A 27909-nucleotide genomic window follows, 5' to 3' on the forward strand; every position below is an offset into this window, starting at 1 on the left:
ACCCTTCCCCCTCCCTTGCTCAGGTGAGAGGTGGCAGGACGCACGCTGAGAAAGGCCCTTTTGGAGGGTCTCTCTCCTGCTCACTCAGCCCAACATAAAGCATCCGGAACATTCTGGAAACTGTTACCATTTTTCAAGGACTGGAGCCAGATGAAATGGCAGTGTGCCAGCACCAAGACGTTGTGTAAATGCTCCGCTGTGTGCCCAGCTAGCACCAAAGCAGCTCCGTCTCCTCTTGCCCTCTTCCGGGCCAGTGCGCTTGACGAGTAAGGACTGAAGACATATAGCTTAGTAGGAAGGCTACACTTTCCCTTGCATTCCTAATGAGAAGTAGCTGCAGAAACTCCAGATCATGAGCTCTGGGGCATATAAACAGGAAAGTAGGCTAGGCAGGTGGTTTTACTTGTGTATACAGCATTGGCAAGACCAGTCAGTTCTGTTGTCCACATTTTTAAAAATCTGTTGAAAAATTATAAAGGGTGCAGACAAGAGCCTCAAAAATAGCATGAGGGCTGAAAAAATGCTTTAATCTGAAAGTGGTAAGGCACTCCATCTCTTTAACTTATCAAAATGAAGAGAGAAGTGATCTGATTACAGCATACAAGGACCTTTCTGGGGAGAAAAATACCTGGTACTAAAGGTTTCTTGAATCTAGCTGGGAAAGTCAAAACAAGAACCAACAGCTACAAGTTAAAACCAAACACAATCAAACAGAAATGACGCACAATTGGTAACAGCCCTTAAGCACTGGAACAACCTCCCAGAGTGGATTAAGAACATAAGAACGGCCATAGTGGTGTGCCAGGATGTAGTCACAGAAGTCCCCTTAGGATTATTCCCTGGTGTGCTGATCATGCCACTGATGGTCACCTTTTTGCTCTCTGGGGCTACCCACGACCCTGTCCTGTTGGACCAGAGCCTCTGGTCTCCCCCAGAGTTGGGGTTGTCAGCCCACAGCAGAACAATGCAGACACTGACCCTCTTCAGCTCTAGAAGAACTCAGTTCTAGGGCACAGCACCTGGGAAACCAACCTCCAAAAGGGATCAAAACCCCAAATAAATTTATTTGTGTAAAAGTTTTACATGTGGAAAGCTCATAAGGTTAGTTCTCTTTATCAGTGAAAGAGAGATATGCACAGTGGTTGCTCTTCCCCAGATAGCAACGATTTACATTGGGCCTGATAAGAAACAAGTGTTTTATTAAGTGCAAAAATTAGGATTTAAATGTTTGCAAGTGAAAACAGACAGATCAAAGTAAGTTACTTAATTAAAATGAATAGAAAATGCATAGCTACTTCTAATTCACTTAAAAACTTGTTACAAGCAAATTCTTATCTTGTACAGCTGTTCTTATTTCAGGGATAAGCTTCAGATCACCCCCTGCGCATGCCTATGGGCAGCACACACGCCTCTTCTCCCCTCCCCTCAGGCTTGCAGCACTCACGGAAGTACATGGGCATGGCAGCAAGCTTGTCTCAGCAGCATGCAGGGGCAGGGAGCCCAGCAGAGGCTCCCACTGTGACAAGGGCCGGATCTGGAGGCTTGGCATGCTGGCCATATTTTGCCCGCCCCTGCTCGAGGACCAACGCACAGCAGAGATGTACATGGCTCCACGTCAAATGGGGTGGGAAAGCAGCAGATGCCCATGTCAAACAGGGCCCTGTGCTTTCCTGGAAATTAAACCTCAGCATGACAGGGAAGCGCACTGCGTACAAGAGCCCACCAGCACGGGTGCCCACAAGTGGCGTGGCTAACGTGGAGAGAACGTTCAGCAGAACTTGCAGTTTGCTTGCTGACTAGCAGCCCCGAGCGTCACACTAACCCCTCCCTTGCTCAATTCATACAGTCTGAGGCCAGACAGGACCACTGAATTATCTAGTCCAAGGGGCTCAAGTCATGGCCCGTGGGCCATCTATGGCCCCAGCAATTCCACAGTCTGGCCCACGCACAGCCGTGGGCATGTGAGTCCCTGCATCCCTCGGAGGGTGGGGCTGTCCGTATCCTTCCCTCAGTTCAGCCCTTGCTCCGCCCTGCCTCATCCCACCCCCTCTCTCCCATTGCACCCCTCCCCAAGTCCTGTCCCTCGAGGGATGCAGCCTGGGGGATTACTGGGAGCCTGGCACAGCTGCAGGGATGCGGAGCTACGCAGCAGCCTGCTCTGCTCCACCATCATCTCCCAGGCCAGCCCGGCTGCTCTGATTTGGCGCAGGGGCAGGAAGCACAGTGCTCTAGCCTCAGCGTGGGCAGGCTGCTGTGACTCCCGCTTCCCCAAGACTCCTGCTGCTGTGGTGAGTGGGGGCGCTAACCCCTGCTCACGGGTTAACCTGAGTAGGGGGGACTATTCCATTTATAGGGTGATTGGGGCAGCTGCAGGGGTCCCCCTAAGCACAGAGCCTAGGGCAACCGCATCAAACCATCCTATGGATAGGACAGCGATGGGCAGCTGTGGGGCCCTCCCTGTGCACATCCCCCCCAGGCGTCCCTGCAGGCCAGGGGATTTCCCCGGAATAATTCCCAGAGCGAGTCAGTTAGACAACACCCCATGCTCACTTTAAAACGGTCAGAGATGGAGAATCCACCGCCCCCACACTCCTTGGTAGACTGTTCCAATGACTAATTATTCACACTTGAACTTCGTTCCCGTTCCAGTCCGAATATATCTAGCTTCAGTCTCCTGCCACGGACCTTTCTCTGCTAGCCTGAAAACCCCAGATTACATATCTGTTATCTGCCAGGGGACCCACAGAGTAACCATGTCACCCCTTCACCTTCTCAGCTAAGCTAGCAGTGAGGCTGTCTACACTTGCAGGGTTCTTGTGCAAAAACTTGCGGAGCTATGTCTACAGTGTACGTGCGTTCTTGTGCAAGTACATTTGTAGTAAAGTGTCGGAACAGAGGGCTTCTTGAGCAAGAATTATTCCTGTCCCCATGAGGAATAAGCCCTCTTGTGCAAGAGCACTAAGAATCATAGAATCATAGAATCATAGGACTGGAAGGGACCTCGAGAGGTCATCGAGTCCAGCCCCCCGCCCTCAAGGCAGGATCAAGCTCCGTCTACACCATCCCTGACAGATGTCTATCTAAACTGTTCTTAAATATCTCCAGAGAGGGAGATTCCACCACCTCCCTTGGCAATTTATTCCAATATTTGACCACCCTGACAGTTAGGAATTTTTTCCTAATGTCCAATCTAAACCTCCCCTGCTGCACTTTAAGCCCATTACTCCTTGTCCTGTCCTCAGAAACCAAGAGGAACAAATTTTCGCCTTCCTCCTTGTGACACCCTTTTAGATATTTGAAAACCGCTCTCATGTCCCCCCTTAATCTTCTTTTTTCCAAACTAAACAAGCCCAGTTCATGAAGCCTGGCTTCATAGGTCACGTTCTCTAAACCTTTAATCATTCTTGTCGCTCTTCTCTGTACCCTTTCCAATTTCTCCACATCTTTCTTGAAATGTGGTGCCCAGAACTGGACACAGTACTCCAGCTGAGGCCTAACTAGTGCAGAGTAGAGCGGCAGAATGATTTCACGAGTTTTGCTTACAACACACCTGTTGATACAACCTAGAATCATATTTGCTTTTTTTGCAACAGCATCACACTGTTGACTCATATTCAACTTGTGGTCCACTATGACCCCTAGATCCCTTTCCGCCATGCTCCTTCCTAGACAGTCGCTTCCCATCTTGTATGTATGGAACTGATTGGTCCTTCCTAAGTGGAGCACTTTGCATTTCTCTTTATTAAACCTCATCCTGTTTACCTCTGACCATTTCTCTAACTTGCTAAGGTCATTTTGAATTATGTCCCTATCCTCCAAAGAAGTCGCAACCCCACCCAGTTTGGTATCATCTGCAAACTTAATAAGCGTACTCTCTATCCCAATATCTACATCATTGATGAAGATATTGAACAGTATGGGTCCCAAAACAGACCCTTGAGGAACTCCACTTGTTATCCCTTTCCAGCAGGATTTAGAACCGTTAACAACAACTCTCTGACTACGGTTATCCAGCCAATTATGCACCCACCTTAGCGTGGCCCTATCTAAGTTATATTTGCCTAGTTTATCAATAAGAATATCATGTGAGACCGTATCAAATGCCTTACTAAAGTCTAGGTATATGACATCCACCGCTTCTCCCTTATCCACAAGGCTCGTTATCCTATCAAAGAAAGCTATCAGATTAGTTTGGCATGACTTGTTCTTCACAAACCCATGCTGGCTATTCCCTATCACTTTATTACCTTCCAAGTGTTTGCATATGATTTCCTTAATTACCTGCTCCATTATCTTCCCTGGGACAGACGCACTTGCGCAAGAAGGCAGTGTGGACAGGCAACAGGGTTTTCTTGCGCAAGAAATCCCTATGTCTAAAATGGCCATCGGAGCTTTCTTGCTCAAGAGAGCGTCCACACTGCCATGGATGCTCTTGCACAAAAGCACATGGCCGTGTGGATGCACTCTTGCGCAAAACAGTTCTTGTGCAAGAAGCCTTCAGTGTAGACATAGCCAAGATGTGGCTTCACCAGGGCCAAATGAAGGGGAATAATCACTTCTCTAGATCTGCTGGCAATGCTCCTCCTAATGCACCTAATCTGCCATTAGTCTTCTTGGCTACAAGGGCCCCCTGTTGACTCCTATCCAGCTTCTCATCCACTGTAACCCCCAGGGCCTTTTCTGCAGAACTGCTCCTTAGCCAGTCGGCCCCCAGCCTGTACCAATGCTTGGGATTCTTTTCTCCCAAGGGCAGGACTCTGCACTTGTCCTTGTTGAACCTCGTCAGATTTCTTTTAGCCCAATCCTCCAATCTGTCTCTGGACCCGATCCCTGCCCTCCAATGTACCTAATGAGCTCTCTGCTAATCCTTTTGCCTACAGCAGTGCACTGGTCACTCATTTTCAGCTGATTCTTCACCAGTGTCCCCACATCATTTCCAGCATCACTGCTTTCCAGAACAGAGCCCCCCCCAGCCTGTAAGTATGGCCACAGTCTGGTGCCATTTTAGCTATACTGAAATCATAGGCATGCGCAGCACTTTTCATTAGGGTGTGCACCCAAAGAATTTTTTTTAAATGTACTCTTTGACCCCCATTAGCCACACCCCCTGGCCTCCATTAGCCACGCCTCTGGAGGTAACACTTTCTGGGCAATATGGACACATGACCTGAAGTAAAAGGTGTCATGTGACCCCCCCAAAGACTTTTCCCACCATCCTCCTACCAATAGGGATTAGTTTGGCCCCCACCAACTCCCCTTCATGCAACTATCTTGCAATTGCATTAACCCAATGGGTGTCACATTAACTCGGGGGCAGAGAGGTTGGGGGAAGTGTTCCCTCTAAGAGTTTCCTCCCATGAGCACAATAAATTTTGTGTTGTGAAGAGAGAGAGAGACAAAGTGAGAGAGCTCAGGAGAGAAGACCTGAAAATCCTGTTTTATGACGGGCTAATTGGCTAGTTAATAAATATCTTATGAACCTCTAACTTTTCCCCTCTGCTGCTGTCTCCTTCGCTTGTCCATCAGCTCCCCAGGTCCTTGCTGCCCCCCCAACCCCTCATCCTCTTCTGCTGTCCTGACTCCTGCCCTTCTCACTGCCCTCAGCCTTCCTGAGACCTGCCCTCCTCCACCAGCCCTTCTCTCCCCCCTGTGCCCACTCCTCCAGTAGCCACACTCTGATCGTGTGAGCTACCCTTCCTCATCCCCTCTTCTAACACCTCCCTCTGCACACCTGCCCTGCCTCTCTCCTCTGGTGCTGGTCCCTCCCCTGCAGGTGTCTGCACTTCTGCTTCACCCCCAGAATCCCCTGGCACCTGCACCTTCCCTTACCCCTGCACCCTCCTGGTGCCGCCCCCTTCCCTCACTGCCCCTGCCCCCTTTGCCTTCTTTTTTCCCTGATGCCCACCCCCTCAGCCCCCATTCCCCTCATGCCCCTCTGTGCCCTCACATGTACCTTACTCCATCCCCGCATTTCTCATGCCCACCTCTTCTTTCAAGCCTTCTCCCAGCACCTCCCCTTCTCCCCTCTAGCCCCCAAAGCCCTTCCCCTCTCATCTCCTAGCATCATCCTGTCCCTCCTCCCACTGACACCTCCCCTCCTGCCCTTTTCCTCATTGTCTCCACTTGCCCCCCTGGCATTTGTCTCTCTCCTACACCCTGTCCCTTGGTGCCTTCCTCTTTCTTCTCCTGACCTGCCCCCCCGCCTCAGCACAAGCCCCTTCCTCTCTGACCCTTACCCCCTATTTTCCCTCCTCCTCCAGCAGCCACCAACCAGTCTGTAACAGAGTTCTAGGGTCGCCCTGACTGTCACCCTTCTGGTGCTCCCCCTACTCTGTCTCTTAGGTTTCTCAGCCCCCTTTTGGGCCACACCCCCCCTGCAGTCTCTGGTTCCCAAAGTTCCGTCAGTCCCCATCACTTGGTGCCTGCACCGGGTCCAACTCGTAGGGTTGCCAGGTAGACCCTTCCCCAAAAAAACGGACACACTTGATCTTGGGCGGGGAGGTGGGGGGGAGGAAGAGGGACTGGCTGGGGGACAGGGACTGGCCGGGAGGAAGCAGGGGGCTGGGGGGAAGAGGGGATGGGAAGCAGCTCGGGGGGGAAGCAGCTCCGCCCCCCTCCCCTTCCCGAGGCCAGCCACGCTGCCTCCGACCCCCTCGCCTTCCCTTCCCGAGGCCAGCCACACTGCCCCGACCCCCTCCCCTCCCTGAGGCCAGCCACGCTGCCTCTGACCCCCCCTCTCCCAGGCCAGCCGCACTGCCCCAACCCCGGCCCCCTCCCCAGCCTTCCCCAGGGCCAGCCACACTGCCCCCGACCCTAGCCGCCTCCCCTCCCCTTCCCGAGGCCAGCCACACTGCACCCTCCTCCGGCCCCCTCCTCTCTCCTTCCTGAGGCCAGCCATGCTGCCCCCTCCTCCAGCCCCTTCCCTTCCCCAAGGCCAGCCGTGCTGCCCCATATCCCCTGCCCGGGGCACCCCCCCGCCTTCCCGCCCGGGGTTTAAACTCACTTCGCTTGATGAGGAGGCTGGGTGACGTTGCTGCATCCCTGCTGCCTCTTTCCATGGGGTCCTAAGACCCGCCGGTTTTGGCCACGCATGTACGGCAAATCCAGTGCGGCGTCCGTTCCCCAGAGCGCCGAAGTGGCGCTCCTTCACTGACGCCCCCTTTGAAATATTAGGGTGTGCCTGGGCACACCCAGCACAGCCCGTGCACATGCCTATGATGGAAATGCACATATTTTGTTTGCACCCAGCTTGCCCAATGCTAGAGATCACTGTAGAACAGGGACCTGCCCTCTTCACTAGGCGGCACTCCCAGCTGCCAACCATCACTCCCTGCATAGGGTGCTGCTTTGCAGGGCCCCAAGGGATACCCCTCCCCTCACTGTGCTGGAGGTAGGGAAGATGGACCCTACATGACAAGCAGCTTCCCACATGCACCTAAGAATTATTCTTAGTGAGAGTCAGGCAGAACAAATTCCACTGTGCAGCCTCCCTCCCACCCCCAAGGAAAATGTCCGGCTGGCAGTAAGCATTCCCTGAGAGCCATTGCTCTGTCAATTGGTCTCACTTGGAGACCACTGTGGGAGTGTCCAGTAACAGCACAGCCTCTGGCCAGGCCACCTCGTGCTGTGATCCCATCTGCTCTCACAAGCTTACATAGAGCTGGGCCTGATCACTAAGGCTATCTCGATGCTGCCCATCGTGGGATGGGTAACTGGGGCTCCTCTGTCTGCCTCCCCCCAGCCAACTGTGGCAGGGACTATAATACCATGGTCCTGTCAACTTGCAGGCGTTAACAATCCCACAGCACTTTGCACAAGGGATGTTAACGGAGGGGTCCTGATCCAATTTCTGTGCCACCTAAATTCCCACTGTGTTTTTAGTCAGGTGCAGTTTTCTTCCCATCAGAAATTGCTGAGTAGCATTGCTATTCACTGTTGAACAGCTGCCACCTACCACACCAGGGCTATGTTTACACTGGCGGGTTCTTGTGCAAGAACATCTTGCGCAAGGGTTCTTGTGCAAGAACTCTTGTGCAAGAACGCGTCCACACTGCTTTTGTGCAAGAGCATCCATGGCAATGTGGACGCGCTCTTGCGCAAGAAAGGTCTGATGGCCATTTTAACTATAGGGCTTTCTTGCACAAGAAGCCCCTGCTGCGCATCCACACTGCCCTCTTGTGCAAGAGCTCTTGTGCAAGAGGACTTACACTTGTTAGAAAAGAGCGTAGCTCTTGATCAAGAAGCTCAGTCCTCCAATGCTGTACTGTAAACCTTCTTGTGCAAGAACAGGTGGGCAGTGTGGATGCTCTGTTGGTTCTTGCGCAAGAATAGCCCAAAGGTGGACACATTTCAGTGATGGGTGACATGATCACTGACCTCTCATAGGGAGCGAGGCTTCCATGGCTATAACTTCAAAAGCCTCAGGTGAAAGTTCAGCTGGGCACCCACCAGATAGGTCACCACATTGCCAGGGCAACTGATGGGGCCAAGAGTTTGCAGTGGTGAGAATGCCAGCTGGTGACTCCAGCCAGACACACGAGGCATGGTCTAACCTTTTCCAGCCACATGTGGATTTTTTTCATCCATGTGCAAAATCATTTTTATATGTACCGAGGCACGTGTGAATGTGCACCACCAAGAGAAACACAAACCTAGCTGTGGGCACTCTGCTAATCAGCTAGGCACCATTGGATTCTCTCCCGAGTGGCCACGCAACCGCCTAGCTTACAGGAAGTCCTACCTGGGACCCAAGCCCAGCCCATCCCCCCACACCAGACAGGCTGCAGCTCCCCATTCTCTAAGCTTCACTCAAGTACAGCATGAAATGCTGCTGCTGCTGCTGCTGCTGCTGAGGCTGAGGATCCTCTGGCAGCCTGAGATTCAGCCTGAGTTTCCCCTGTGTTCATTTCAGCCTCTTTCTCTAGTTATTGTAGACTTCTTCCCCCTTCTCTCTCCCCCCCGCTCCTTTCAAGGATGCCCATCATGGCAATGCCTGAGAGGGTGTCAGGTCCATTCCCTACTTATGGCCAAGTTAGGGCAGGAGCTGTCATTAAAGGCAGGCTGGTTTGCATGTCCACACTGCTTCAGCAGTGAAAGCAGAGCCAGTCTGCTGTCCAGGGAAGGTGGTGGAAAGACGGTGGGTTGGAACCAGTCCTGTGCAGAAAAGCAGCTGAGCCAGAAGGCTGCCCCTAGGAATCAGTCAAGAACCTAGAGGAAGAGCAAGGACAGGGTAAGACTCTTTCTTAATGAAGAGGGGAAAAACAATAACTGAACAGGTGGAAATGGCAGAGGTGCTTAATGAGTTCTTTGTTGCAGTTTTTCACCAAGAAGCTTAGTGGCAATTGGATGCCTAGCACAGCAAATACCAGTGAAAAGTAAGTAGGTTCAGAAGTTAAAATAGAAAAAGAGCAAGTTAAAGATTACTTAGCCAAGTTAGCTGTCTGCAAGTCACCAGGGCCTGATGAAATGTATCCTAGAATACTCAAGTTGATTGCAGAGATATCTGAGCCATTCACTATTATCTTTGAAAAGTCATGGAAGACAGGAGAAATTCCAGAAGACTGAAAATGGGTAAATATAGTGCCTATCTATAAAAAGGGAAATGAGGACAACCCAAGAAGCTACAGACCAATCAGCTTAACTATTGTACTAGGAAAGATAATGGAGCAAATCATTAAGGAATCCATTTCCAATAAGGTGATATGTAACCATGGATTTGTAACAAACCAACCAACCTCACAGATTTCTTTGATAGGGAGCAAGCCTTGTGGATAAAGGGGAAGAGGTAGATGTGGTATACCTAAACTTTAGTAAAGCATTTGATACAGGCTCCCATGACTTTCTCATTAATAAACTAGGGAAATACAACCTAGCTAGGGCTGCTGTAAGGTGGGGTGCATAGCTAGTTGGATAACCATTCCCAAAAAGTAGTTATCAATGATTCACAGTCATTCTGGAAGGGCATACTGAGCGGGATTCCACTGGGATCAGTTCTGGGGCTGAGTCTGGTTCAATATCTTCCTCAGTGATTTAGCTAATGGCATAGAGAGTACATTCATAGGCTACGTCTAGACTGGCATGATTTTCCGGAAATGCTTTTAACGGAAAAGTTTACTGTTAAAAGCATTTTTGGAACAGAGCGTCTAGAGTGGCATGGATGCTTTTCCGCAAAAGCACTTTTTGCGGAAAAGCGTCCATGCCAATCTAGGCACGCTTTTCCGCAAAAAAAGCCCCGATCGCCATTTTTGCAATCGGGGCTTTTTTGCGGAAAACAAATCTGAGCTGTCTACACTGGCCCCTTTACACAAAACTTTTGCCTGAATGGGAACAGCATAGGATTTCCGCAAGAACACTGACAATATTACATGAGATCGTCAGTGCTTTTGCGGAAATTCAAGCAGCCAGTGTAGACAGCTGGCAAGTTTTTCCGGAAAAGCAGCTGATTTTCTGGAAAAACTGGCCAGTCTAGACCCAGCCATAAAGTTTGCAGATGATACTAAGCTGGGAAGGGTTGTAAGTGCTTTGGAAGGTAGGGTCATAATTCAAAATAAACTGGAGAAATGGTCTGTGATAAATAGGATGAAATTCAAGAAGGACAAATGCAAAGTATTCAATTTATAAGGGAAGAATCAATTTAACATATACAAAATGAGAAATGACTGTCTAGGAAGAAGTACTGTGGAAAGGTATCTTGGGGTCATAGTGTACCACAGGCTAACTATGAGCCAGCCTTGTGACACTGCTGCAAGAAAAAGCAAACATGATTCTGGGGTGTATTAACAGGTGTGTTGTGAGCAAGACATGAAGAGTCATTCTTCTGCTCTACTCTGTGCTGATCATGTCTAAACTGGAGGATTGTGTCCTGTTCTGGTGCCCAGGGGCGGCCCCAGACTAGCTGCCAGCAACTGGCGCCCTAAGCAAACCATGCAATTGGCACCCCCCACCTCCAAACCACTCAATGATATTGCGCCACCATTTGGCGCCCCATTTAACTTGGTGTCCTAGGCGACCGCCTAGTTCGCCTGTATGGATGGGCTACCCCTGCTGGTGCCACATTTCGAGAAAGATGTGGAGAAATTGGATCCAGCCCCTGGCTTCCCTTGGTCCCGCTCGCAAGGCTTGGAGCTCTGTCCTCCTTCTCTGTGGGGGAAGCAGCAGGGAGCCCCTGTGCGGCTGGCTCTGCCTGGTGGGGGAAGAAGGCCACTCTCCATGCTGGTGTTCTGGCTACAGGAACAGCAGCACAGGGAAATGAGCTCTCACCTGCCCAGAATTATGACCAATGGGAGCAGCAGGCGCAGTGCCAGCAGAGCACTGCCAGCTTTTGTTGCATGTATGTGAATGAAATCTAAACTATTCATTAACTTGGGAGGTAATGAGTGTGACCCTGTGGGATTGGTAGAACTTTCTTATATGATGAATAAGATTTTCAGTGATGTGGGTATAGACCTAGGGCAGGGTTGCTTTAAGGGACTGGGTAAGTAATAAGATATCACAGAGGCTGTTTTGTGCTGACTCGGTAAAACTAAGTATTGGACTATCCACCGGCTTTGGCGATCGTTTGCCCCATTCTTTGAAATTCACCCTCACTGAGTGACCTCTGTCAGCTCCCCTAGCACCTTGGTCACACAGGCTCTCTGTGCATCATGTTTCCCATCCTTGCCCTCTACCCCCCATCTCAACCCCACACACAGGACTTTAGGGGATTTTAGGGCTGAAAGCAGGAGCTCAAGACATGATTAACCTGGGTGAAGTGCCGTGGCCTGTGTTGTATATAGCCTAGACAGCCTTGAAATCTGCTGAGTGCGTCAAAGGAAGGAAGTGCAGCAGCTTTGGGGTAACATCCCTTCTCGCTCAGCCACAGCTGCAGTCAGCTTTCAGACACCAAACTTTATTAGAACAGGCAGGAGAAAGCTTCAGTGGCAGCCCTCTGGTTCAGCAGCCTAGCACTGTTCTGGACTGGATCCTGCATACACACATGGCCTCTGCCTCCCGCCAGCTTTGCCAAAGCTGAGTGGCACAGGACAGGCCCCTCAGCCACAGGCAGAGCACCTGCAGCTGGCATTACCCTGGCACAAGACCTCCAAGATCCCCTCTCCCAATAACTAATGTATCCCCTCCATCAGTGCCAGACAACACCAGGGACACCTAAACCCCTCACGTCAGGGCAGGCTCCCGGATAGTCGCTCCCAGGAGATGAGGAACTCTGACTTCCCAGGTTTTCATCCTCCTCCTCCTTGTGGGCATAGCTTTTATGCTGCCTCCTACTCCTACCTCTCTGCCCTGGCATATGCTCCAAAGACACTGCTCAGCTGATGCTCCTTGGCACCTTCTGCACACGCCCCATGTTCTCCACTGCTCACTGGCCTCTCCACCTTCACATGGCTCAGACTCAGTATCTCCAGATCTCTTGCCCTTCCACGCAGGCACAGCCCATAGGCACAGCTCTCCAGTGCACACCCTGGGCACCACCCAGGCAGGCCTCACTCCTTCCCAGTCTGAGCTCTGACTGCACAGTAACCTCAGCTGGGTTTAGAAATATCGCTCTGTTGCAAACCTCGGTGACCATCTCTAATTTGCAGCTGGCAGCTCATGTTGCTGCAGGAAACATTCCTGTGTTCTTAGTCAATGGATGGCACAGGTCCTGGTCCCTGGGAATTGAGCCAATTCTGTACAGTGGCCTCTGTGCTACTCGGGAGGAAGGTGGCCGAGGGCAGGCATGGACCAATTCCCCTCCCAGCCACAGAGACCCCGGGTCCTGCAGGTGCGAGGAGCTGGCCAGAGACTGGTCTGAGCAGGGGAATGGAGCAGGCTGGCTGCAGTGAGACTGAGCTGGGGGGACTCGGAGGTGCAGAATGAGAAGGAGGGTTGGAAACGGAGGGAGGTGAACGTTGTCCTGAGACAGAGTCCCTGGGGAGATGCCCCAGGGTGGGAGGGGCCCCCAGTGGAGTCTCACCTACCTTCTTCCCCAGGGAAATGCTTCTCTGCCCATCACTCTTGATAGCTACTCTGCCCAGTCTGTCAGGGCTGCAGTCTCCATGCCAAGCACAGGCTGGGTGGCTGCATGCCCGAGAGGTGAGGGATTTGGCAAGGAGGGCTCCGAGGGCTGGGGAGCTGCAGGGGAGCCTTGGTCAGGCACAGGCTGAGGAGCCCATGCTACAAGGGGAGCAGAGAAAACCTCTGGCAGAGCTCATGCACAGTTTGCTGACACAGCCATTGCTCAGCTGTGGGGTACAGTGATTCCCTCCCCCAACCCTTTGCAGCGAGGTGCTCATCCATTCTGCAAGGCACATTCCAGCACTGAACTCAGACCAGCTGGCAGAGGCTCAGCGAGACAGGTCCGAGCTGCCTCCCCCACGCTGCACGTCCCACAGGAGGGCAGCCCATTCCTCCCATCAGGAGAGCCATGATCACCTCGCTACGTAGCATAACGCCCTGAGCTGAGCCCCTCCCGGGACAGGCAGGACAGCTGTCAGTGCCTGCTTCTTCATGGCAGCAAAGCCCAGCCCAGCCAGGCCCTGTGCTGCCCCAGGAAGCGAGCACTGAGATGGGGGAACCCAATGAACACCCTGGTTCCTGCCCCGATTAGCAGTTACCACTGATTTTTACAGCACCAGTGGACAGAGGCCCCAGGGAAGAGTGGGTCTCTGCACGGACACACAGCCTGCCCCACAGACCTTGCCAGTGGATTTACATGCCTGCAGCTCCTCCTGATGCTGGCCATTGGAGCACACCCCCCACCCAGAGCCTGAGCCCCACCCATCTGGCACCAGTGGGCAGGGCTCATCTCCCCAAGCCACATTGCCTCAGTGCATCTCCTGGCACTGCCGGAGGAAATGATGCAACGGGTGGAGAGGAACCACTTGTCAGGACACTGCCTATTCAGCTTCCTTCAGGGCCAAAGCTCCCTCTGGCTCGCCCAGGCCCCGACGCAAGCAGCATTTCCAGCCAGCAGCATGTGCTGAGAGGCAAGAGGCGTGATGCAGTGCTCCTGGGTGCTCACAGCTCAGCACAACATGTGCAAGGGCAAGGCAGGTACTGGATGGAGGTCAAGAGGGGACACAAGATACATGTAGGGGGGCATAGGGGACGAGCGAAAGGGGGCACAAGATCCATGTACGGGAGGCATAGGGGACGAGCGAAAGGGGGCACAAGATCCATGTACGGGAGGCATAGGGGACGAGCGAAAGGGGGCACAAGATCCATGTAGGGGGGCATAGGGGATGAGCAAAAGGGGGCACAAGATACATGTAGGGGGGCATAGGGGACGAGCGAAAGGGGGCACAAGATCCATGTACGGGAGGCATAGGGGACGAGCGAAAGGGGGCATAAGATCCATGTAGGGGAGGCATAGGGGACGAGCGAAAGGGGGCATAAGATCCATGTAGGGGAGGCATAGGGGACGAGCGAAAGGGGGCATAAAATCCATGTAGGGGAGGCATAGGGGACGAGCGAAAGGGGGCACAAGATCCATGTAGGGGGGCATAGGGGACGAGCGAAAGGGGGCATAAAATCCATGTAGGGGAGGCATAGGGGACGAGCGAAAGGGGGCACAAGATCCATGTAGGGGGGCATAGGAGACGAGCGAAAGGGGGCATAAGATCCATGTAGGGGAGGCATAGGGGACGAGCGAAAGGGAGCACAAGATGCATGTACGGGAGGCATAGGGGACGAGCGAAAGGGGGCACAAGATCCATGTACGGGAGGCATAGGGGACGAGCGAAAGGGGGCACAAGATCCATGTAGGGAGGCATAGGGGACGAGCGAAAGGCGGCACAAGACCTACGTGGGGAGGCATAGGGGACGAGCGAAAGGCGGCACAAGACCTACGTGGGGAGGCATAGGGGACGAGCGAAAGGCGGCACAAGACCTACGTGGGGAGGCATAGGGGACGAGCGAAAGGGGGCACAAGACCTACGTGGGGAGGCATAGGGGACGAGCGAAAGGCGGCACAAGGCCTACGTGGGGAGGCATAGGGGACGAGCGAAAGGCGGCACAAGACCTACGTGGGGAGGCATAGGGGACGAGCGAAAGGCGGCACAAGACCTACGTGGGGAGGCATAGGGGACGAGCAAAAGGCGGCACAAGGCCTACGTGGGGAGGCATAGGGGACGAGCGAAAGGCGGCACAAGACCTACGTGGGGAGGCATAGGGGACGAGCAAAAGGCGGCACAAGACCAACGTGGGGAGGCATAGGGGACGAGCAAAAGGCGGCACAAGACCAACGTGGGGAGGCATAGGGGACGAGCGAAAGGCGGCACAAGACCTACGTGGGGAGGCATAGGGGACGAGCAAAAGGAGGCACAAGGCCTACGTGGGGAGGCATAGGGGACGAGCGAAAGGCGGCACAAGACCTACGTGGGGAGGCATAGGGGACGAGCAAAAGGAGGCACAAGGCCTACGTGGGGAGGCATAGGGGACGAGCGAAAGGCGGCACAAGGCCTACGTGGGGAGGCATAGGGGACGAGCGAAAGGCGGCACAAGGCCTACGTGGGGAGGCATAGGGGACGAGCGAAAGGCGGCACAAGACCTACGTGGGGAGGCATAGGGGACGAGCGAAAGGCGGCACAAGACCTACGTGGGGAGGCATAGGGGACGAGCGAAAGGCGGCACAAGACCTACGTGGGGAGGCATAGGGGACGAGCGAAAGGCGGCACAAGGCCTACGTGGGGAGGCATAGGGGACGAGCGAAAGGCGGCACAAGGCCTACGTGGGGAGGCATAGGGGACGAGCGAAAGGCGGCACAAGGCCTACGTGGGGAGGCATAGGGGACGAGCGAAAGGCGGCACAAGACCTACGTGGGGAGGCATAGGGGACGAGCGAAAGGCGGCACAAGACCTACGTGGGGAGGCATAGGGGACGAGCGAAAGGCGGCACAAGGCCTACGTGGGGAGGCATAGGGGACGAGCGAAAGGCGGCACAAGGCCTACGTGGGGAGGCATAGGGGACGAGCGAAAGGCGGCACAAGACCTACGTGGGGAGGCATAGGGGACGAGCGAAAGGCGGCACAAGACCTACGTGGGGAGGCATAGGGGACGAGCGAAAGGCGGCACAAGACCTACGTGGGGAGGCATAGGGGACGAGCGAAAGGCGGCACAAGACCTACGTGGGGAGGCATAGGGGACGAGCGAAAGGCGGCACAAGGCCTACGTGGGGAGGCATAGGGGACGAGCGAAAGGCGGCACAAGGCCTACGTCGGGAGGCATAGGGGACGAGCGAAAGGCGGCACAAGGCCTACGTGGGGAGGCATAGGGGACGAGCGAAAGGAGGCACAAGACCTACGTGGGGAGGCATAGGCGACGAGCGAAAGGCGGCACAAGGCCTACGTGGGGAGGCATAGGGGACGAGCGAAAGGCGGCACAAGACCTACATGGGGAGGCATAGGGGACGAGCGAAAGGCGGCACAAGACCTACATGGGGAGGCATAGGGGACGAGCGAAAGGCGGCCCAAGACTTACGTGGGGAGGCATAGGGGACGAGCGAAAGGCGGCACAAGACCTACGTGGGGAGGCATAGGGGACGAGCGAAAGGCGGCACAAGACCTACGTGGGGAGGCATAGGGGACGAGCGAAAGGCGGCACAAGGCCTACGTGGGGAGGCATAGGGGACGAGCGAAAGGCGGCACAAGACCTACGTGGGGAGGCATAGGGGACGAGCGAAAGGCGGCACAAGACCTACGTGGGGAGGCATAGGGGACGAGCGAAAGGGGGCACAAGGCCTACGTGGGGAGGCATAGGGGACGAGCGAAAGGAGGCAGAAGGCCTACTTGGGGAGGCATAGGGGACGAGCGAAAGGCGGCACAAGGCCTACGTGGGGAGGCATAGGGGACGAACGAAAGGCGGCACAAGACCTACGTGGGGAGGCATAGGGGACGAGCGAAAGGCGGCACAAGACCTACGTGGGGAGGCATAGGGGACGAGCAAAAGGCGGCACAAGACCTACGTGGGGAGGCATAGGGGACGAGCGAAAGGCGGCACAAGACCTACGTGGGGAGGCATAGGGGACGAGCGAAAGGCGGCACAAGGCCTACGTGGGGAGGCATAGGGGACGAGCGAAAGGCGGCACAAGACCTACGTGGGGAGGCATAGGGGACGAGCGAAAGGCGGCACAAGACCTACGTGGGGAGGCATAGGGGACGAGCGAAAGGGGGCACAAGGCCTACGTGGGGAGGCATAGGGGACGAGCGAAAGGAGGCAGAAGGCCTACTTGGGGAGGCATAGGGGACGAGCGAAAGGCGGCACAAGGCCTACGTGGGGAGGCATAGGGGACGAACGAAAGGCGGCACAAGACCTACGTGGGGAGGCATAGGGGACGAGCGAAAGGCGGCACAAGACCTACGTGGGGAGGCATAGGGGACGAGCAAAAGGCGGCACAAGACCAACGTGGGGAGGCATAGGGGACGAGCGAAAGGAGGCACAAGGCCTACGTGGGGAGGCATAGGGGACGAGCGAAAGGCGGCACAAGGCCTACGTGGGGAGGCATAGGGGACGAGCGAAAGGCGGCACAAGGCCTACGTGGGGAGGCATAGGGGACGAGCGAAAGGCGGCACAAGACCTACGTGGGGAGGCATAGGGGACGAGCGAAAGGCGGCCCAAGACCTACGTGGGGAGGCATAGGGGACGAGCGAAAGGCGGCACAAGACCTACGTGGGGAGGCATAGGGGACGAGCGAAAGGCGGCACAAGACCAACGTGGGGAGGCATAGGGGACGAGCGAAAGGAGGCACAAGGCCTACGTGGGGAGGCATAGGGGACGAGCGAAAGGCGGCACAAGGCCTACGTGGGGAGGCATAGGGGACGAGCGAAAGGCGGCACAAGACCTACGTGGGGAGGCATAGGGGACGAGCGAAAGGCGGCACAAGGCCTACGTGGGGAGGCATAGGGGACGAGCGAAAGGCGGCACAAGACCTACGTGGGGAGGCATAGGGGACGAGCGAAAGGCGGCACAAGGCCTACGTGGGGAGGCATAGGGGACGAGCGAAAGGCGGCACAAGGCCTACGTGGGGAGGCATAGGGGACGAGCAAAAGGAGGCACAAGGCCTACGTGGGGAGGCATAGGGGACGAGCGAAAGGCGGCACAAGGCCTACGTGGGGAGGCATAGGGGACGAGCGAAAGGCGGCACAAGGCCTACGTGGGGAGGCATAGGGGACGAGCGAAAGGCGGCACAAGACCTACGTGGGGAGGCATAGGGGACGAGCGAAAGGCGGCACAAGACCTACGTGGGGAGGCATAGGGGACGAGCGAAAGGCGGCACAAGACCTACGTGGGGAGGCATAGGGGACGAGCGAAAGGCGGCACAAGGCCTACGTGGGGAGGCATAGGGGACGAGCGAAAGGCGGCACAAGGCCTACGTGGGGAGGCATAGGGGACGAGCGAAAGGCGGCACAAGGCCTACGTGGGGAGGCATAGGGGACGAGCGAAAGGCGGCACAAGACCTACGTGGGGAGGCATAGGGGACGAGCGAAAGGCGGCACAAGACCTACGTGGGGAGGCATAGGGGACGAGCGAAAGGCGGCACAAGGCCTACGTGGGGAGGCATAGGGGACGAGCGAAAGGCGGCACAAGGCCTACGTGGGGAGGCATAGGGGACGAGCGAAAGGCGGCACAAGACCTACGTGGGGAGGCATAGGGGACGAGCGAAAGGCGGCACAAGACCTACGTGGGGAGGCATAGGGGACGAGCGAAAGGCGGCACAAGACCTACGTGGGGAGGCATAGGGGACGAGCGAAAGGCGGCACAAGGCCTACGTGGGGAGGCATAGGGGACGAGCGAAAGGCGGCACAAGGCCTACGTGGGGAGGCATAGGGGACGAGCGAAAGGCGGCACAAGACCTACGTGGGGAGGCATAGGGGACGAGCGAAAGGCGGCACAAGACCTACGTGGGGAGGCATAGGGGACGAGCGAAAGGCGGCACAAGACCTACGTGGGGAGGCATAGGGGACGAGCGAAAGGCGGCACAAGACCTACGTGGGGAGGCATAGGGGACGAGCGAAAGGCGGCACAAGGCCTACGTGGGGAGGCATAGGGGACGAGCGAAAGGCGGCACAAGGCCTACGTCGGGAGGCATAGGGGACGAGCGAAAGGCGGCACAAGGCCTACGTGGGGAGGCATAGGGGACGAGCGAAAGGAGGCACAAGACCTACGTGGGGAGGCATAGGCGACGAGCGAAAGGCGGCACAAGGCCTACGTGGGGAGGCATAGGGGACGAGCGAAAGGCGGCACAAGACCTACATGGGGAGGCATAGGGGACGAGCGAAAGGCGGCACAAGACCTACATGGGGAGGCATAGGGGACGAGCGAAAGGCGGCCCAAGACTTACGTGGGGAGGCATAGGGGACGAGCGAAAGGCGGCACAAGACCTACGTGGGGAGGCATAGGGGACGAGCGAAAGGCGGCACAAGACCTACGTGGGGAGGCATAGGGGACGAGCGAAAGGCGGCACAAGGCCTACGTGGGGAGGCATAGGGGACGAGCGAAAGGCGGCACAAGACCTACGTGGGGAGGCATAGGGGACGAGCGAAAGGCGGCACAAGACCTACGTGGGGAGGCATAGGGGACGAGCGAAAGGGGGCACAAGGCCTACGTGGGGAGGCATAGGGGACGAGCGAAAGGAGGCAGAAGGCCTACTTGGGGAGGCATAGGGGACGAGCGAAAGGCGGCACAAGGCCTACGTGGGGAGGCATAGGGGACGAACGAAAGGCGGCACAAGACCTACGTGGGGAGGCATAGGGGACGAGCGAAAGGCGGCACAAGACCTACGTGGGGAGGCATAGGGGACGAGCAAAAGGCGGCACAAGACCTACGTGGGGAGGCATAGGGGACGAGCGAAAGGCGGCACAAGACCTACGTGGGGAGGCATAGGGGACGAGCGAAAGGCGGCACAAGGCCTACGTGGGGAGGCATAGGGGACGAGCGAAAGGCGGCACAAGACCTACGTGGGGAGGCATAGGGGACGAGCGAAAGGCGGCACAAGACCTACGTGGGGAGGCATAGGGGACGAGCGAAAGGGGGCACAAGGCCTACGTGGGGAGGCATAGGGGACGAGCGAAAGGAGGCAGAAGGCCTACTTGGGGAGGCATAGGGGACGAGCGAAAGGCGGCACAAGGCCTACGTGGGGAGGCATAGGGGACGAACGAAAGGCGGCACAAGACCTACGTGGGGAGGCATAGGGGACGAGCGAAAGGCGGCACAAGACCTACGTGGGGAGGCATAGGGGACGAGCAAAAGGCGGCACAAGACCAACGTGGGGAGGCATAGGGGACGAGCGAAAGGAGGCACAAGGCCTACGTGGGGAGGCATAGGGGACGAGCGAAAGGCGGCACAAGGCCTACGTGGGGAGGCATAGGGGACGAGCGAAAGGCGGCACAAGGCCTACGTGGGGAGGCATAGGGGACGAGCGAAAGGCGGCACAAGACCTACGTGGGGAGGCATAGGGGACGAGCGAAAGGCGGCCCAAGACCTACGTGGGGAGGCATAGGGGACGAGCGAAAGGCGGCACAAGACCTACGTGGGGAGGCATAGGGGACGAGCGAAAGGCGGCACAAGACCAACGTGGGGAGGCATAGGGGACGAGCGAAAGGAGGCACAAGGCCTACGTGGGGAGGCATAGGGGACGAGCGAAAGGCGGCACAAGGCCTACGTGGGGAGGCATAGGGGACGAGCGAAAGGCGGCACAAGACCTACGTGGGGAGGCATAGGGGACGAGCGAAAGGCGGCACAAGGCCTACGTGGGGAGGCATAGGGGACGAGCGAAAGGCGGCACAAGACCTACGTGGGGAGGCATAGGGGACGAGCGAAAGGCGGCACAAGGCCTACGTGGGGAGGCATAGGGGACGAGCGAAAGGCGGCACAAGGCCTACGTGGGGAGGCATAGGGGACGAGCGAAAGGAGGCACAAGACCTACGTGGGGAGGCATAGGGGACGAGCGAAAGGCGGCACAAGGCCTACGTGGGGAGGCATAGGGGACGAGCGAAAGGCGGCACAAGACCTACGTGGGGAGGCATAGGGGACGAGCGAAAGGCGGCACAAGACCTACGTGGGGAGGCATAGGGGACGAGCGAAAGGCGGCCCAAGACCTACGTGGGGAGGCATAGGGGACGAGCGAAAGGCGGCACAAGACCTACGTGGGGAGGCATAGGGGACGAGCGAAAGGCGGCACAAGACCTACGTGGGGAGGCATAGGGGACGAGCGAAAGGCGGCACAAGGCCTACGTGGGGAGGCATAGGGGACGAGCGAAAGGAGGCACAAGACCTACGTGGGGAGGCATAGGGGACGAGCGAAAGGCGGCACAAGACCTAAGTGGGGAGGCATAGGGGACGAGCGAAAGGGGGCACAAGGCCTACGTGGGGAGGCATAGGGGACGAGCGAAAGGAGGCAGAAGGCCTACTTGGGGAGGCATAGGGGACGAGCGAAAGGCGGCACAAGGCCTACGTGGGGAGGCATAGGGGACGAGCGAAAGGAGGCAGAAGGCCTACTTGGGGAGGCATAGGGGACGAGCGAAAGGCGGCACAAGGCCTACGTGGGGAGGCATAGGGGACGAGCGAAAGGCGGCACAAGGCCTACGTGGGGAGGCATAGGGGACGAGCGAAAGGCGGCACAAGGCCTACGTGGGGAGGCATAGGGGACGAGCGAAAGGCGGCACAAGGCCTACGTGGGGAGGCATAGGGGACGAGCGAAAGGCGGCACAAGGCCTACGTGGGGAGGCATAGGGGACGAGCGAAAGGCGGCACAAGACCTACGTGGGGAGGCATAGGGGACGAGCGAAAGGCGGCACAAGGCCTACGTGGGGAGGCATAGGGGACGAGCGAAAGGCGGCACAAGGCCTACGTGGGGAGGCATAGGGGACGAGCGAAAGGAGGCACAAGACCTACGTGGGGAGGCATAGGGGACGAGCGAAAGGCGGCACAAGGCCTACGTGGGGAGGCATAGGGGACGAGCGAAAGGCGGCACAAGACCTACGTGGGGAGGCATAGGGGACGAGCGAAAGGCGGCACAAGACCCACGTGGGGAGGCATAGGGGACGAGCAAAAGGCGGCACAAGACCTACGTGGGGAGGCATAGGGGACGAGCGAAAGGCGGCACAAGACCTACGTGGGGAGGCATAGGGGACGAGCGAAAGGCGGCACAAGACCTACGTGGGGAGGCATAGGGGACGAGCGAAAGGCGGCACAAGGCCTACGTGGGGAGGCATAGGGGACGAGCGAAAGGAGGCACAAGACCTACGTGGGGAGGCATAGGGGACGAGCGAAAGGCGGCACAAGACCTACGTGGGGAGGCATAGGGGACGAGCGAAAGGGGGCACAAGGCCTACGTGGGGAGGCATAGGGGACGAGCGAAAGGAGGCAGAAGGCCTACTTGGGGAGGCATAGGGGACGAGCGAAAGGCGGCACAAGGCCTACGTGGGGAGGCATAGGGGACGAGCGAAAGGAGGCAGAAGGCCTACTTGGGGAGGCATAGGGGACGAGCGAAAGGCGGCACAAGACCTACGTGGGGAGGCATAGGGGACGAGCGAATGGAGGCACAAGACCTACGTGGGGAGGCATAGGGGACGAGCGAAAGGCGGCACAAGACCTACGTGGGGAGGCATAGGGGACGAGCGAAAGGCGGCACAAGGCCTACGTGGGGAGGCATAGGGGACGAGCGAAAGGCGGCACAAGACCTACGTGGGGAGGCATAGGGGACGAGCGAAAGGCGGCACAAGACCTACGTGGGGAGGCATAGGGGACGAGCGAAAGGCGGCACAAGGCCTACGTGGGGAGGCATAGGGGACGAGCGAAAGGCGGCACAAGGCCTACGTGGGGAGGCATAGGGGACGAGCGAAAGGAGGCACAAGACCTACGTGGGGAGGCATAGGGGACGAGCGAAAGGAGGCACAAGGCCTACGTGGGGAGGCATAGGGGACGAGCGAAAGGAGGCACAAGGCCTACGTGGGGAGGCATAGGGGACGAGCGAAAGGCGGCACAAGACCTACGTGGGGGGGCATAGGGGACGAGCGAAAGGCGGCACAAGACCTACGTGGGGAGGCATAGGGGACGAGCGAAAGGCGGCACAAGACCTACGTGGGGAGGCATAGGGGACGAGCGAAAGGCGGCACAAGACCTACGTGGGGAGGCATAGGGGACGAGCGAAAGGCGGCACAAGGCCTACGTGGGGAGGCATAGGGGACGAGCGAAAGGAGGCACAAGGCCTACGTGGGGAGGCATAGGGGACGAGCGAAAGACGGCACAAGACCTACGTGGGGAGGCATAGGGGACGAGCGAAAGGCGGCACAAGGCCTACGTGGGGAGGCATAGGGGACGAGCGAAAGGCGGCACAAGACCTAAGTGGGGAGGCATAGGGGACGAGCGAAAGGGGGCACAAGGCCTACGTGGGGAGGCATAGGGGACGAGCGAAAGGCGGCACAAGGCCTACGTGGGGAGGCATAGGGGACGAGCGAAAGGCGGCACAAGGCCTACGTGGGGAGGCATAGGGGACGAGCGAAAGGCGGCACAAGGCCTACGTGGGGAGGCATAGGGGACGAGCGAAAGGCGGCACAAGCCCTACGTGGGGAGGCATAGGGGACGAGCGAAAGGCGGCACAAGACCTACGTGGGGAGGCATAGGGGACGAGCGAAAGGCGGCACAAGGCCTACGTGGGGAGGCATAGGGGACGAGCGAAAGGCGGCACAAGGCCTACGTGGGGAGGCATAGGGGACGAGCGAAAGGAGGCACAAGACCTACGTGGGGAGGCATAGGGGACGAGCGAAAGGCGGCACAAGGCCTACGTGGGGAGGCATAGGGGACGAGCGAAAGGCGGCACAAGACCTACGTGGGGAGGCATAGGGGACGAGCGAAAGGCGGCACAAGACCTACGTGGGGAGGCATAGGGGACGAGCAAAAGGCGGCACAAGACCTACGTGGGGAGGCATAGGGGACGAGCGAAAGGCGGCACAAGACCTACGTGGGGAGGCATAGGGGACGAGCGAAAGGCGGCACAAGACCTACGTGGGGAGGCATAGGGGACGAGCGAAAGGCGGCACAAGGCCTACGTGGGGAGGCATAGGGGACGAGCGAAAGGAGGCACAAGACCTACGTGGGGAGGCATAGGGGACGAGCGAAAGGCGGCACAAGACCTACGTGGGGAGGCATAGGGGACGAGCGAAAGGGGGCACAAGGCCTACGTGGGGAGGCATAGGGGACGAGCGAAAGGAGGCAGAAGGCCTACTTGGGGAGGCATAGGGGACGAGCGAAAGGCGGCACAAGGCCTACGTGGGGAGGCATAGGGGACGAGCGAAAGGAGGCAGAAGGCCTACTTGGGGAGGCATAGGGGACGAGCGAAAGGCGGCACAAGACCTACGTGGGGAGGCATAGGGGACGAGCGAATGGAGGCACAAGACCTACGTGGGGAGGCATAGGGGACGAGCGAAAGGCGGCACAAGACCTACGTGGGGAGGCATAGGGGACGAGCGAAAGGCGGCACAAGGCCTACGTGGGGAGGCATAGGGGACGAGCGAAAGGCGGCACAAGACCTACGTGGGGAGGCATAGGGGACGAGCGAAAGGCGGCACAAGACCTACGTGGGGAGGCATAGGGGACGAGCGAAAGGCGGCACAAGGCCTACGTGGGGAGGCATAGGGGACGAGCGAAAGGCGGCACAAGGCCTACGTGGGGAGGCATAGGGGACGAGCGAAAGGAGGCACAAGACCTACGTGGGGAGGCATAGGGGACGAGCGAAAGGAGGCACAAGGCCTACGTGGGGAGGCATAGGGGACGAGCGAAAGGAGGCACAAGGCCTACGTGGGGAGGCATAGGGGACGAGCGAAAGGCGGCACAAGACCTACGTGGGGGGGCATAGGGGACGAGCGAAAGGCGGCACAAGACCTACGTGGGGAGGCATAGGGGACGAGCGAAAGGCGGCACAAGACCTACGTGGGGAGGCATAGGGGACGAGCGAAAGGCGGCACAAGACCTACGTGGGGAGGCATAGGGGACGAGCGAAAGGCGGCACAAGGCCTACGTGGGGAGGCATAGGGGACGAGCGAAAGGAGGCACAAGGCCTACGTGGGGAGGCATAGGGGACGAGCGAAAGACGGCACAAGACCTACGTGGGGAGGCATAGGGGACGAGCGAAAGGCGGCACAAGGCCTACGTGGGGAGGCATAGGGGACGAGCGAAAGGCGGCACAAGGCCTACGTTGGGAGGCATAGGGGACGAGCGAAAGGCGGCACAAGACCTACGTGGGGAGGCATAGGGGACGAGCGAATGGAGGCACAAGACCTACGTGGGGAGGCATAGGTGACGAGCGAAAGGCGGCACAAGACCTACGTGGGGAGGCATAGGGGACGAGCGAAAGGCGGCACAACGCCTACGTGGGGAGGCATAGGGGACGAGCGAAAGGCGGCACAAGACCTACGTGGGGAGGCATAGGGGACGAGCGAAAGGCGGCACAAGGCCTACGTGGGGAGGCATAGGGGACGAGCGAAAGGCGGCACAAGGCCTACGTGGGGAGGCATAGGGGACGAGCGAAAGGCGGCACAAGGCCTACGTGGGGAGGCATAGGGGACGAGCGAAAGGCGGCACAAGACCTACGTGGGGAGGCATAGGGGACGAGCGAAAGGCGGCACAAGACCTACGTGGGGAGGCATAGGGGACGAGCGAAAGGCGGCACAAGACCTACGTGGGGAGGCATAGGGGACGAGCGAAAGGCGGCACAAGGCCTACGTGGGGAGGCATAGGGGACGAGCGAAAGGCGGCACAAGGCCTACGTGGGGAGGCATAGGGGACGAGCGAAAGGCGGCACAAGACCTACGTGGGGAGGCATAGGGGACGAGCGAAAGGCGGCACAAGACCTACGTGGGGAGGCATAGGGGACGAGCGAAAGGCGGCACAAGGCCTACGTGGGGAGGCATAGGGGACGAGCGAAAGGCGGCACAAGGCCTACGTGGGGAGGCATAGGGGACGAGCGAAAGGCGGCACAAGGCCTACGTGGGGAGGCATAGGGGACGAGCGAAAGGCGGCACAAGACCTACGTGGGGAGGCATAGGGGACGAGCGAAAGGCGGCACAAGACCTACGTGGGGAGGCATAGGGGACGAGCGAAAGGCGGCACAAGGCCTACGTGGGGAGGCATAGGGGACGAGCGAAAGGCGGCACAAGGCCTACGTGGGGAGGCATAGGGGACGAGCGAAAGGCGGCACAAGACCTACGTGGGGAGGCATAGGGGACGAGCGAAAGACGGCACAAGGCCTACGTGGGGAGGCATAGGGGACGAGCGAAAGGCGGCACAAGGCCTACGTGGGGAGGCATAGGGGACGAGCGAAAGGCGGCACAAGACCTACGTGGGGAGGCATAGGGGACGAGCGAAAGGCGGCACAAGACCTACGTGGGGAGGCATAGGGGACGAGCGAAAGGCGGCACAAGGCCTACGTGGGGAGGCATAGGGGACGAGCGAAAGGCGGCACAAGGCCTACGTGGGGAGGCATAGGGGACGAGCGAAAGGCGGCACAAGACCTACGTGGGGAGGCATAGGGGACGAGCGAAAGGCGGCACAAGGGCTACGTGGGGAGGCATAGGGGACGAGCGAAAGGCGGCACAAGACCTACGTGGGGAGGCATAGGGGACGAGCGAAAGGCGGCACAAGACCTACGTGGGGAGGCATAGGGGACGAGCAAAAGGCGGCACAAGACCTACGTGGGGAGGCATAGGGGACGAGCGAAAGGCGGCACAAGACCTACGTGGGGAGGCATAGGGGACGAGCCACAGGCGGCACAAGACCTACGTGGGGAGGCATAGGGGACGAGCAAAAGGCGGCACAAGACCTACGTGGGGAGGCATAGGGGACGAGCGAAAGGGGGCACAAGACCTACGTGGGGAGGCATAGGGGACGAGCGAAAGGCGGCACAAGGCCTACGTGGGGAGGCATAGGGGACGAGCGAAAGGCGGCACAAGACCTACGTGGGGAGGAATAGGGGACGAGCAAAAGGCGGCACAAGACCTACGTGGGGAGGCATAGGGGACGAGCGAAAGGGGGCACAAGACCTACGTGGGGAGGCATAGGGGACGAGCGAAAGGCGGCACAAGGCCTACGTGGGGAGGCATAGGGGACGAGCGAAAGGCGGCACAAGACCTACGTGGGGAGGCATAGGGGACGAGCGAAAGGCGGCACAAGACCTACGTGGGGAGGCATAGGGGACGAGCAAAAGGCGGCACAAGGCCTACGTGGGGAGGCATAGGGGACGAGCGAAAGGCGGCACAAGACCTACGTGGGGAGGCATAGGGGACGAGCAAAAGGCGGCACAAGACCAACGTGGGGAGGCATAGGGGACGAGCGAAAGGCGGCACAAGACCTACGTGGGGAGGCATAGGGGACGAGCAAAAGGAGGCACAAGGCCTACGTGGGGAGGCATAGGGGACGAGCGAAAGGCGGCACAAGACCTACGTGGGGAGGCATAGGGGACGAGCAAAAGGAGGCACAAGGCCTACGTGGGGAGGCATAGGGGACGAGCGAAAGGCGGCACAAGGCCTACGTGGGGAGGCATAGGGGACGAGCGAAAGGCGGCACAAGGCCTACGTGGGGAGGCATAGGGGACGAGCGAAAGGCGGCACAAGGCCTACGTGGGGAGGCATAGGGGACGAGCGAAAGGCGGCACAAGACCTACGTGGGGAGGCATAGGGGACGAGCGAAAGGCGGCACAAGACCTACGTGGGGAGGCATAGGGGACGAGCGAAAGGCGGCACAAGGCCTACGTGGGGAGGCATAGGGGACGAGCGAAAGGCGGCACAAGGCCTACGTGGGGAGGCATAGGGGACGAGCGAAAGGCGGCACAAGGCCTACGTGGGGAGGCATAGGGGACGAGCGAAAGGCGGCACAAGACCTACGTGGGGAGGCATAGGGGACGAGCGAAAGGCGGCACAAGACCTACGTGGGGAGGCATAGG

At 57.9% G+C, this 27909-nt stretch overlaps 1 protein-coding gene across 8 annotated transcripts in view; it reads right to left on the reverse strand.

Moving 5' to 3' along the window:
* Window positions 1-27909, reverse strand: part of CA9 (carbonic anhydrase 9) — a 101039-nt gene that overhangs the window by 70321 nt on the left and 2809 nt on the right. Inside the window, exon 1 of one of the 8 annotated variants that reach the window (XM_075914748.2) lies at window positions 128-754. The exons of 6 other annotated variants lie outside the window; for them this stretch is intronic. In XM_075914748.2, the coding sequence (XP_075770863.1) occupies window positions 128-130 (3 nt within the window). In that variant the 5' untranslated portion in view covers window positions 131-754. Of the gene's footprint in view, window positions 1-127; window positions 755-27909 lie in introns of those variants that run through there. One more of the 8 variants, XM_075914754.2, reaches the window with a different exon arrangement.

This window comes from Pelodiscus sinensis, chromosome 6 (assembly GCF_052426305.1).
Source record: "Pelodiscus sinensis isolate ZL-2025 chromosome 6, ASM5242630v1, whole genome shotgun sequence".
Taxonomy (NCBI): Eukaryota; Metazoa; Chordata; order Testudines; family Trionychidae; genus Pelodiscus; species Pelodiscus sinensis.